The sequence below is a fragment of the Monopterus albus genome, unplaced genomic scaffold, assembly GCF_001952655.1.
Source record: "Monopterus albus unplaced genomic scaffold, M_albus_1.0 scaffold311.1, whole genome shotgun sequence".
Taxonomy (NCBI): Eukaryota; Metazoa; Chordata; class Actinopteri; order Synbranchiformes; family Synbranchidae; genus Monopterus; species Monopterus albus.
This window is the reverse complement of record NW_018128191.1, coordinates 70,170-82,693: the sequence shown is the minus strand read 5'-3', so window position 1 is coordinate 82,693 and position 12,524 is coordinate 70,170. Positions and strand designations below refer to the sequence as shown.

Sequence of the window (12,524 nt, the reverse complement as noted above, 5' to 3'; positions counted from 1 at the left end):
TTAAAAAAGTTTGAAATATCCAATAAATTTCGTTCCACTTCATGATTGTGTCCCACTTGTTGTTGATTCTTCACAAAAAATTACAGTTTTATATCTATGTTTGAAGCCTGAAATGTGGCAAAAGGTCACAAAGTTCAAGGGGGCCGAATACTTTCGCAAGGCACTGTATGTGCATGTTTGCTTACTTGACTTACACCCTGTTTCTCCGTGGGGATCAACAGCGTTGTCCAAGGTTTTGTGGATGTTTCTGTAATCTGCTCGGCCCACTGACCCCACTTAGCCCACCCAGCTTCACCAGAGCTGTTCTGGTGGCACGTGGTGGCCCAGCACCTCACTGGGACTCTCTGTGCTGTCCTTTAGTTTGTCACCCGTCTGTATTTCCTGTCAGTCAAGCCAAGTTTCACATCCTCACATTTGATAACCTGGCGTCTTTGCTTGACTAAGAGTAGTTGTGTGGTATATTTTCAGTGTGTCTTGTGTGTGTGTGTGTTCACAGAGGGAGATGCGTGGCAGCATCACCTTCAAAATAGTGCCAAGCTACCGGACGCAGGGCTCCTCGTATGAGGTAACACCTCCTCCCCTTCTCCCTCCCCTCTTTACTGCTGGTCTGATACTAACTGCCGGCCTGTTACTGAGCGTGTGTGTAACTCAAGATGATGTTTGTGGGGGGTTGCGGTGTGTGTTCTTTGACTGCAGTGTGTATTGCTGTGTTTTTCTGGGGCTGAGTCAGATGTTCAGCACACCAATTTTACAACCAAGATACCGGAACCACCCCGACCCCCCTCCCTCTGTGTCTCCCCCACAGTCACATGATCTGCTCCTGCCCACAGACTCACAAACATGCTGCAGGGTGGACGGAGCAACAGAAACGCCTTCCAGGGCAGAGTCTGCTGAGGCTCATCGTGCTTGGCTGTTGCATGACTGTGGTTTTAGTTGTAGTCATTTGATTTTGTTCATTTCAGGCAGATCAGTGGTCACCAACTGGTGGACTCCAGTCTGGATCCGGACCCAAAGACGTTTCTCTCCATACCACAAAGTGTTTTACATTAAAAGTAATAATAAGCTGTATTTTTTTGGAACAGTCGTGGCCAGTGTGAACACCAAGTTTCCAAATATGGGACCCATAAAGCATTACCCAAAGTTTTTAGCTGAAGTAAGACTAAAATACTTATAAACCACTAATCCAGAAGCTTTTATTCATTTATAATCATTTTTACTTCTACAGCAGTTTTCAAACAAAGAGTGTAGGAGCAGTGCAGCGGAGGAAAAGTCCAGAAACAGGTTCTAATATACCCCAGCAGAGGGAGGGAAGAACCAGTTATCACATCATAGCAAAGCTGAATGGACAGCGCTCTGAAGCCGAGGCAGCTGCTTGTCCTGGACTTTACAGGCGGACCCAGAGGCCTGTGCAGACAGGAGTCTGGCATCTGCTCGTGCACGACCTTGTATGTAATTAGATGATTTTAAAATGGATTGGAAAAAGAAAACGTCTAAAACGAGAGCGGCATGGTTCTTGTGGTCATCTTTATTTAGGCTAAAACTCTTTGACAGCTCAGCTACACAGAGCTTTTATTTTGAAAAATCATAGCCAGACCACAACCCTGCTTTGACTTCAGCCAAATTTAGTGCATGACAGTAAAAGAATTTATAAATATAACATAGAAATCATCAGAAGAGCTTTGAGTGGCCCATTTTTAAACCCCAGTGACTTTTGAAGCTCTTGTTGCTCACTTTGTTTTTATACTTGATGTTTGTGCAGGAACTCCGTGTTTCTACTTTTACTAGGTTTTCAGTTAAAACACAGTAGACGTGGTCATTCACTGCTGATTTCAGCCCACACAAGTGCTCAGTGTTGGTGATCACCAGGTGCTGGTGGTGTAGCGCCCCCCTGTGGTGATGTCAGGGTGTGTAGGACAGAGGGGTGCTGCTGATGTTGCCTCCCGTGTCTTGTTGACACATTTCACTATGTCAACACTGTGGTGGGTCTCTGTTGTTTTCTATTAATTTACTCTCTCCACCACCGACACTTGCCACCCAGAAGTGTGTGTGTGTGTGTGTGTGTGTGTGTGTTGGCTGTGCGCTGCTGACCTGTGTGTCTTATTTCAGAAAGAGTCCCCCACCACCTCCAGACAGTCCCCTGCCAATGGCCATTCCAGCATTAACAGTTCTATCTTGGTAAGGACCCCCGCCCCAGAAAGCCCCTGCTGGCAGATCCCCCGCCCCCAATGCGACTCGTGTCATGGTATTTACACGTCTGTGTCTGTCAGCTGACCCGTGCAGATGTCCATTCATCATGTGTTTGTGCTGTGACTGGTCTAGTAGGAGTAGACCCAGCAGTAGGCGGCTCATCCTCAGTCTGTCCCATGTCCCTGTTCATCTGTTTGAGCCAAAAACCCAGTGTCCGATATCTCAGTTAACAAATTGGTGTGCCTCATAAAGCTGCTGCGTGCTGTGCCTCCCTGCCGACACGATGCACTCGGCCTGCTGTGGTCACACTCTGCAGTACACTGAACCTAATCTGAGGCTCTGGACAGACACTGTGGTCGTGCTGATGCTGCAGCTGCTTCGCTTGCTCTGTGATTGCTGGGTTGCTCCAGATCTGCTTTAGCAGAAGAGAGTTACTCGCTGCTCTGTCCCACCTTCCCTCTGTTGATGTTTGTCTTGTTTGTGTTTGTTTGTTTGTTTTTGTAAGAGCAATAGCCAGACTGCAGAGGACTGTGCATGCATGCTTTAGGTTTGTTCTGTTCTCAGAGGTAGTGCTGCTTTCGTCAACGAAAATTATGACTAAATATCGTCGTCAACGAACCTTTATCACATGACGGAGACGAGACACAACGTAAATGCTGGTCATGTGACGATGACTATAATTAAATGTATAATGCAATATTGTTGACGAAAAACAAGACCAAATATGGTTTACAAAATAAAAACTATGCTAAAATCTCTCTTCATTTTCATTGACCAAAATGAGATGAAACAAAATGTTATAACATTATTTCGTCTTGTTTAGTCGCATTATTATTATTTTGCAGTATTTCTGTTTCCTGTGTCTCACATTTGGAAAAACTTTCATTACATAAAAGTGGAAAAGAAAACAATGTGTTGTGGAAAAAGATGGGGAGAAATGTGGCCACAAAATGTGTAGTGGATGTATTCTTGAGTCTATAAGGTAACAATAATATAATAAGATAACCTTGTCTGAAATGGGTTTGGCTAAAAGAAACTTTTGGTTTCGTCTGTACTACTAGGTACTTATACTATATTGACTGGGTTAAATAGCATTGCATTACTAAAAAGAGACAAATACAATTTTCGTCGACTAAAACTAGATGAAAATAGTCATGGATAATTCTGACTAAAATACGACTAAAATGCTCAGACTTTTAGTTGACTGAAACTTGACTAGACTAAAAAGAGTATGAACGTGACTAAAACTAATAAAAACTAAAATGACAGCTTCACACAAAGACTAGACTAAAACTAAAATTAAAACAGGCCGCCAAAAACAACTATACTCAGAGGGATCTCTGAATATTTTCTGTTATAGAAAAGTATCTGTATCTTGTTTAACTCTGTCTCTCTGTCACCAATGGTTTGTTCCCACAGGACCTGCCATCCACCATCCAGCCCAAGGGTCGACAGGTGAATACAAGTCGTCTCCTCCCTCACCTGCAGTCACTCGCTCCTCGTACTTGTATCCCTTCCCTTTCTATAGACGTGTCTGTCTCGGTTTCTCTCTGACCCTCTTTTCTGCTTCACAAGGCTCCTCACTTGTCAGACTGGCACTCGGGATGTGAATGGCTTTTTTACAAATAATAAAGAACAAATATTGGGTTTTGGGCCCACTGCAAATCCACTAAAGTGGAATTCATTTACACCAGAACAGGCTGCAGCTGTTCAGCTTCCATCAGACCAGACAGAATGCACCTGGATTCATTACACTGAGTTTTGGGAGATGATGTTTTATTGATTTGGAGGCTGTTAGTCTTCACTTCATCTAGCCAGTTGGTAAAGGAAGGCAGAGATGCAGACAAGTTGTGTCACCCACAGTGTACACGTCTCCTCTAACACACACACACAGAGTAACGACACTGCAGTGGTCGCTGAGTGACAGTGCCACTTCTTCTCCAGTCCAGCATTTTGTACCCAACCTGTAACAGACTCATGGGATTATGGATGTGCACATCAGTTCATTTTGCAGAAAGACCTGATCTGAGAGCCGAGCACAGTCAGGACCAGTATTTCCAGCTAGGCTGCTTCCTGCCTAGATTTGGCAACTTCAGTAGCTTTCCCCCCCAAAACACAAACAAATCTAGTGACTCCATCTTCAAGTTGCTTTGGACCAACAGCCAAAGATGTTTTATTTACAATGATATGAGACAACAGAGAACATTTGGAGCCACATTGACTGGATATGATCTGGATCAGGTCTCGGTTTCTAGGAACTGAGTGGTCCCTCATACTGAGTGACTCGGTATGAAGGGCCACTGTGGTGTCATCAGCTTCACCTAAACTGTGTGGATGGTAATAATGGCACAGGCATTGTCCCCCCACCCCAACAACTGCCCCCCAGTCCCACATGCATTCATCCTGCTGCAGTAACACAGGGACAGATGGCAGTGAGAACAGGAGTTATGAGCAGCCTCAGCCTCAGGGAAACCTCCTCCCATCACTGCAGCATTGTGTGTGTGCACTTTCATTAAACACAGCCTGCAGCAGTTTCCTCCTATAAGCCAACATTTCTCCCCGTCTCTCATACTGTTGTCAGGACGCTGGCCTGATAGGGTCATGTGACTGATCCTTCCAGCAGAGGGCAGTGTCCACAAGCTTCCTGCTCACATGTCTCACAGTTCATTATATGTTGATGGGAACCAGATATTAAAAATGAGGGTAAACAGTTGCACCTCATTCTTGTCATGTCTCACTGCCATCAAGCCCCCAACCTCTCTCCACCCCCATCCCCACCATACTGCTGTTCAGACTGTGCATAGCCGTTTTGCTGCATGATGTGTGTGATGCTTTCAAATCCTAGATTGTATCCAGACCTCCGATCAGGGACAAACTGTCTGTTAAGGTAAGAGACAATTAAACCCTTACTACTCGTACGGTTTTGTCCCAGACACGAGATCACTCTCACATTTAGTGTAGATGTAAAAAAGCGCCCAGCGACTGTGTGGTTAAGGCGGGATAATGACTGCATCAACAATGCCTGTGCTGTTCATTATCAGTGTGCTGTGCAGCTCATTAGTAGCCCAGCAGTGTTTGGGTTTAAGTCACTGGAGAAAGGCCCTCCATGGAAACCGGTTTCTGACCTGACAACCAAAACACCCCCATGGTCTCGGCCCTCCTGACGGTCCAGTGCTTTGTAATACAGTCCTCATACAAACTACACCATGTAGCCTTTTTCCTCTTCCTTTCCACATCTCTGTCTCTTCCATCACGTGCATCATCCCATCCTTTCACCACCACCCCAGCCCGTCCACTCAGTCAGCTCACCCCTGTCACTTCTGTGCTTTTGACCTTTCCCCACAGATCTACGTGAGAGCCCAGTTTGAATACGACCCCTCCAAAGATGAACTCATCCCCTGCAAGGAGGCAGGCATCCCTTTCCGAGTGGGCGACATCATCCAGATCATCTCAAAGGACGACCACAACTGGTGGCAGGGCAAGCTGGAAAACATAAAAAATGGCACCGCAGGCCTCATCCCGTCACCAGAGCTGCAGGAGTGGTGAGAGGGGAAGACAACGAGACAGGCATAAAGACACCCGCACTCGAGTTATAAAACAGAAACCACTTATGTTTGTAGGTCTGTATTTGTATCAGCACAGAGGAGCTCAGAGACCACACTGCTGCTGTTTATATCCAGTACTGTGCAGACAACTTGGCCCACCATCCGTTTTGTAGTTTTAGCAGGTTGTAATGATGACTTAGATTTATTTCTCAGGCTCTTTATTAAGATGTAACTAGAAAATACAGGACATTAAAAAACAAACTGGGTTCTCCAGTCCAAAGCCAGTGTTCAGTGACCTTTGCACTGAGCACAGCTTGTTTTGGGGTGAGGTGATGGTCTTGAAGCGTTGAAGCCATGGCAGAGCCTCCACCATGTTTCACTGAAGGCCGTTACACTCGTCCACCTCTCTCCAACTCTCTGTCTAACATACTGTCCACGACTGGACCCAGGCATTTCAAACGTCCATTCATCGCTCCATATTCCTCTTTTCTACTGATCTTCACTCTGTTTTTTGCGAACTTTTGTGTATCTCAGCCCTTTCTCCCGGCCCCACTTCTGAAAAACTGGTTTCTTGGCTGCCGTCGTTTCACAAAGGCCATTGAGCTTCTTCAGACTGTGGAAGGATCCACTTGGCATCTAGATGTAGCTGCCAGATACCAAGCCAGGTCCCTACTGGGTTTCCTCTGGCCTCTCAGGACAGAAACTCTGTGAAACTTCTCATCAGATTTTGTTTTCTTGGTCTTCCACTCACTCCCGTTTCTCAGTTCTTCAGAATTCTTTAGGACAGCTTGATCTTGAGTATCCAGTTTGTTTGTTGATTTTTCTTTTCTGACATTTTTGTGTTTTCCATACTTTCACTTGTTTCTTTATGCCAAAGTACTGCCATGTGGACAGAGGGGTACTTTTTGCTGACAGCCCCCCCACATGCCATTGTCCATCGCTATGTTTTACTGTAGACATCACCTATCTTTATTTTGCACAGTACTGTACATGAGATTTCTATTGGAGTGTAGTGATACCTGTACGTGGGAGGCCACAGCAGCAGCACTGTCCAGTAAAAATGTAGATAACTGTACTTCACCTCCAAAACCCAGTGCATCATATATCAACTGTTATCACTGACCCACCACTGTCACCCAGTTGAAGGCGCGTCATAGCACACATTTCAGAGTTGACACTGTTGGGTTAACAGACACACGTTTGATATCTAAATGTGGTTAGTTGCCCACTGAAGACCTACTAAGGTGATGTCATAATGCTCCAAGAATAAAAATGAGGATGCTCTGAGCTACTGGTTGGCACCGAATGGATTCCGGGACACTTGGCTACCCCAGGTCCATTCACTTGTACAGATCCAGTGCCCAGAGTATCCTGGTAACCCAGAAGGAGCAGGAACATTTCACCACAGACTGACAGGGGTCTTCTGTTTGTGCCTTTGTGGCAGGCGGGTGGCATGTATAGCCATGGAGAAGACCAAGCAGGAGCAGCAGGCCAGCTGTACCTGGTTTGGCAAGAAGAAGAAGCAGTACAAAGACAAGTATTTGGCAAAGCACAACGCAGGTACACTGTACACACACACAATGGAACAACCACATGCATGTGCACACAAAACAACATGCTGCAGACATGTCCCGTCACTTCCTGAATGCATGCAGATATGCAATTTACCTGAGAGTGTGTGTGTTTGGGTATGTAGGTAAAATATGTGTAACAGGACCTCATAGTGATGATATCCAGTAGTCGCGACCAGGAATGACAGGACAAGCTGCCAGCGGAGCAGAAACCTGACACTAGCACATGGCCGATGTGTGGGCACTGATACAGACACTAGGGTTGAGACGACACAGCTCTGCAGTTTCAGGTGCAGGCTGAAGTAACGCGCTTCCATTAGAGGATGTGAATGTGTGTAGCAAAGTATATGACAGTGAAGAAGAAGTGTAAGCAGCAGATATATTTAGCTGTATCGGACACGAAGGGGGCACATGCTATGGATGTACTGCTCAAATATCACCGGCATGTGTCCGGCTGTGTGAGCAGGCCGAGGTGTTGTGGGGTAGAACTCGAGCGTGCAAACACAGGAGGTCGGGGGAGGGGCTGGTGCTGGGAGAAGCCTTTATTTGCTGGTAGATTTGAACCCAGTAGATGTAGTGTGTCAGCCTTTGTTAGGTTACTGTGTGGTGCTTTCTGATCTGCCGATTGGCTGCCTTTACATTGTCTGACTAATGAATTAGTTCCTGACTCAAACTGTATTTTGAAGGAGCAGCAGGTGTGAGACAGCAGAGACACGATGTGGAACCTTTGATAAGTGCTGGAAAGTAACTCAGTACATTTACTCAAGTACTGTACATAAGTACACATTTGAGGAGGTCAACGGACAGTGTGTATTTGTGTGTGTGTGCGTGTGCATGTGTGCCCGGCTGCCTTCTGTAGCATGCAACACAACACGACAGTCACGTAGTCAGAAGAGTATGAAGCCGTGGGCAGTGAATCATGACAGAAGTGGTCGGTGCTGTGACTCCACCCATTTATGTTGTCACTTCACATTCATACATTAGTCCACAGACAGTTCATGTTCAAATCTGCTCCCATTCAGCATCAACCTGTACTAACCAGGGTTGAACGCAGGGCACTGGGATACAGCTGTTTCCTGGGAAATCTCAACAAACCTATTTCCTTCTCTTTGTCTGGATTTTTGTGCATGTCTGAAGAAGAAGCCTCTTCAGTGCTACCACAGTGCACAGACAGCAGCAGTCGTACAGAACCAGCTGCTCCCTGTGCACTTTATGAGGACTATGTTACCACAGAATCCAACGCTAGTCATTTATCTGCTGTTTAAAGTCAAAGGATTTATGATGTATATAGTTTTATACTCGTGTAAAATGATGATTTTCAAAGCCCATGAATGAGTTCAACCCTGAGTGAGGCTCTGTTCTGTTGCTGCTGCATGCTGTTTTCTCACACTGTGGCATGTTACCTCCAGCAGCAACACGTGGTCAGTGCATTTCCATCCCAACTGTTGGCACTGCAGTGCTGCACAGCTGCTGTTTGTGTTTTGTAATTCTACTGTTATAACAAGCCACGTTATGTCCCCCCCCTGTTCATCTCTCTGGCTTTCTCCTACTCAACGACGTCTCTGCATGTAAGTAACAACCAGTGACGGCGACCAGCTCCTCCTTTCTCTTCTTCTGTTTGTCTGAACCCAGTAGCTGAGCTCAGCTGTCACTGCAGGCATTTCACTTTTGGTTCCATTGGTAGAAACACCAGCAACTGAGACAAAACTGAAACTGTGCAGTGTGGTGTGTATGCTGTGCCGTTCATCCCAGCCCATTGTTTGATCCACGTTTGGTCACGTGCTCAGGACGCACACAGACAATGTCAACCACACACTGAATATGCTGTAACTAACAGCTATTCACGGTCAGTCTGAGCAGCAGCAGGTCTGCACAGGGAACCCAGAGCTGGGCTGGAGGCTCAGTCTGACGACACTCTGCTCCAACAGGTGACTGTGCAGCACAGACACCAGCTGACCTGTAACCTCCCACCTTCACTCTGGTGTGTTGGTCTCAGCCCAGACAGGAGGACAGTTTGTGTGTGTCACGCTGAGGTTCACCTGTACGTTTTGTTCCTGTAGTGAATTTGGGATAAGAGTCCTAATGTGCACACAGGTGTTCAAAGCTTTCCCAGAGTAGGATTTATTTGGAAGAAGTGGTTGCATCATCCTTGAGAAACATCGAAGTGAACAATAGCTTCGGTTATTTTTCTATCACAGTGTCTGATTCCAGCCTTTCTAATGTGATGTGTGTCTGTCACTTGCTGGCATTTTCCATCATCTGACATTTTATAGGAACAGCAGTCAAGAAACTGACAGTTTAATTGTTGGTTGCAGCAAATTGTATCTGAGAGTCTAAGAAATTCTTTAAAAGTGTCTCTGTTTGCTACCTGTCTGTTTCATCTCACCACATCTGGAGCTGCAACTAACAATGTCTGTCATTACTGATTGTTTACTGTTGGTTAGGAAATCCTAATTTCCCAAAGCTCGAGCTGGAATGTTCAAACTGCTTGAGTCCAAACTAAAAATGTGAAATGTGACACCAGCTGGAGCCATCTGTCACAATCAGTGTGTGTCAGATTTGATGCCAATTGATTTTCAGTCAGCTGAACGATCAGTGAATTGACTGCTGGTTCCAGCATGTTTATTCAGCAGTCGTCCATCTTCTGACCCAGGACGCTTGTCCTCAGTCCGGTCTAGCTCCTGGTTCATACTGGTAGGCAGCAGTTGTTGTTACCACACAATGAAGACAGTGACACCAGTGAGGTGAGCTCTCCTGTCGACTTGCTGGGCACAGCGATGGTCCTGAGGCTGTATCAGCTGCTCTCCTGCACCCTGTCTGCTCAGGTTGACTTCATCTCACAGCACAGAGGCTTTTTTCAAGGACAGATCCAGTTTCATCACTTCACAGATCACCTCAACCCTTTGTCCATTTCCACTCACTGTTTCAGCATTAGATGTAGAAATTGCTGTGTTTTAACAGCTTCCTCTTGTGTTCACCAGTTCCCTGTCTGTTGTCTGTCAGCGTGCTCCTCTCCACGTCACTCAGTCTCTGTCTCTCCCCGTCTCTCCTCCAGTGTTCGACCAACTAGATCTCGTCACATATGAAGAGGTTGTGAAGCTTCCTGCTTTCAAGAGGAAAACACTAGTTTTGTTAGGTGAGCAACAAACACATTTTATCGAATCAGAATCAAATCGGAATCCTTTCACCGTTTGAAAGTGACTAAAGTCAAACGAGTCCAGCTGAAACACTTGGTTCAGATCTGTGATCAGCTGTGGTTCCCATGGTTCTTACTGGTTTATGTGACTCTCTGAGAGAACAGCTGAAATATATTTCAACTTTGTCATTCAAGCTATTCAGCACATACGTAGACAGCAGCACAAAATTACTTTGCATTAGCGTCCACAAATTAAGCAACACCTATAAACTGTGTTAAAAATAAATAGTTACCCTGCAAATGAATAAAAAGCAGAACACTGTATAATATGAGAGAACGAAAGGCATTAATGTGCTGTGATCAGCTGATCACTGCTCTAGAGAAGTGCCTCCACTCTGGTGGTCAACAGTTTTTGGCAGAGTCCAGTTCGTAGCTGGACGGAGCACATGGACACCAGACGGAGGCTCACTGCAGCGGTCACTCAGTTAGCATTGGTTGGCTACAGCTGGTATCATCTCCCGCCGCTGATGTCACTCCCTTAACCAAGGAAAACAATGGTCAGAGCTGACTCACTGCATGTCCACAACAGTGGTCTCTGCTAATAGAAACTAAACGGAGAGATCGAAGGTTCACTGACAGATCTGCCTTCATGACCCTGACTGTTTTTGTCTTTGTCAGGTGCTCATGGCGTGGGCAGACGACACATCAAGAACACTCTCATAACCAAACACCCTGACAGATTTGCCTACCCCATCCCACGTAAGACACACACCCAGAGTCCTCCACAGAGAGGCACATGTACACCACCGCTGCTCACATCAGCCTCTGTCTCTTTGTCCCACAGACACAACCAGACCTCCAAAGAAGGACGAGGAGAATGGGAAGAACTACTACTTTGTTTCCCATGACCAGATGATGCAGGACATCAGCAACAATGAGTACCTGGAGTACGGCAGCCACGAGGACGCCATGTATGGGACAAGGCTGGAGACCATTCGCAAGATTCACCAGCAGGGGCTTGTGGCTATATTGGACGTTGAGCCTCAGGTGTGTGTTGGTGTGAATGTGCTTGTGTTTATATTTAGACTGAATCTAACACTAGTTCTCAATCAGGCCCTGAAGGTCCTGCGAACAGCGGAGTTCGCCCCATATGTCGTCTTTATTGCCGCACCGACGATCACACCAGGCATCAGTGAGGTAGGACTACACCTCACACACACACACACACACACACACACACACACACACAAAGATGGTGCATTTGAAAAGACAAGGCTGGTGGTGTTCTCACTATGAACAAAGCCCTATGAAAAGCCCAAAAGCAACAGTTAATGTATCCTGATAGAGACTCCACAGCCTGAGGAGTCCAGAAACTACAGACCACTAGGGGTGTGACTCTTTGGCAAACTCACGATTCAACTCAGTTCAGAACAGTTTGATTCAAACATGATTCAATAAAAAAGGCACTACATTTTGGCTCTTATTCTAGTTGACTGTGTGTCAGATGGCTTGGCTCACGAGGTAGAGCGGGTCGTCTCCTAACCTGAAAATTAGCAGTTCAGTCCCCGGCTTGTCCAGTCAAAGTGTCTTTGACCAAGACACTGAACCCCCAGTCACTCTCGGTGATGTCACCGGTTCATGAATGGCCAAATAGTGTGAAAGTGCTTTGAGTGTGCTTGCCATGCATAGAAAAGCACTGTACATGTACAAGACCATTTACCATCTCCAGCTGATTTTTGTCCTGTGCCTACTGAGCTGCTAATGAAGCTAACTGGTTCTGATGAGCATCAAAACCAAGTACTTTACATACAGCTACCCAGAAGTATGTAAAGTATATAAGATTCTTAAAATTAGCTCCCCCTTTACCAGCTGTGATTAACACAGCGATTAATCAATAATTAAAATTCAATAATATTCCAATCTGCAAAATATGTACTTTTACTTTTGGTACTTTAGGTTTGATTTTTAAGTAATATTTTGAATGCGGGCAGTGGTTGAAGGCAAGGGCCCTGACAACCTGATCTCTGGACACAGAGACTAGCCCTGGGGACATGGAATGTCACCTTGCTGGTGGGGAAGGAGCCC

The 12,524-nt window shown here is 45.9% G+C and overlaps 1 protein-coding gene across 1 annotated transcript in view; it reads left to right on the top strand.

Annotated features, from left to right (window-relative positions):
* LOC109973930 (peripheral plasma membrane protein CASK) overlaps nt 1-12,524 on the top strand; it is a 131,011-nt gene that overhangs the window by 105,218 nt on the left and 13,269 nt on the right. The window contains exons 19-28 of the mRNA XM_020623834.1: nt 497-565; nt 2,107-2,175; nt 3,607-3,642; nt 5,033-5,074; nt 5,533-5,729; nt 7,177-7,292; nt 10,359-10,439; nt 11,118-11,198; nt 11,284-11,486; nt 11,553-11,636. Coding sequence (XP_020479490.1) covers nt 497-565; nt 2,107-2,175; nt 3,607-3,642; nt 5,033-5,074; nt 5,533-5,729; nt 7,177-7,292; nt 10,359-10,439; nt 11,118-11,198; nt 11,284-11,486; nt 11,553-11,636 — 978 coding nt within the window. The remainder of the gene's footprint in view (nt 1-496; nt 566-2,106; nt 2,176-3,606; nt 3,643-5,032; nt 5,075-5,532; nt 5,730-7,176; nt 7,293-10,358; nt 10,440-11,117; nt 11,199-11,283; nt 11,487-11,552; nt 11,637-12,524) is intronic.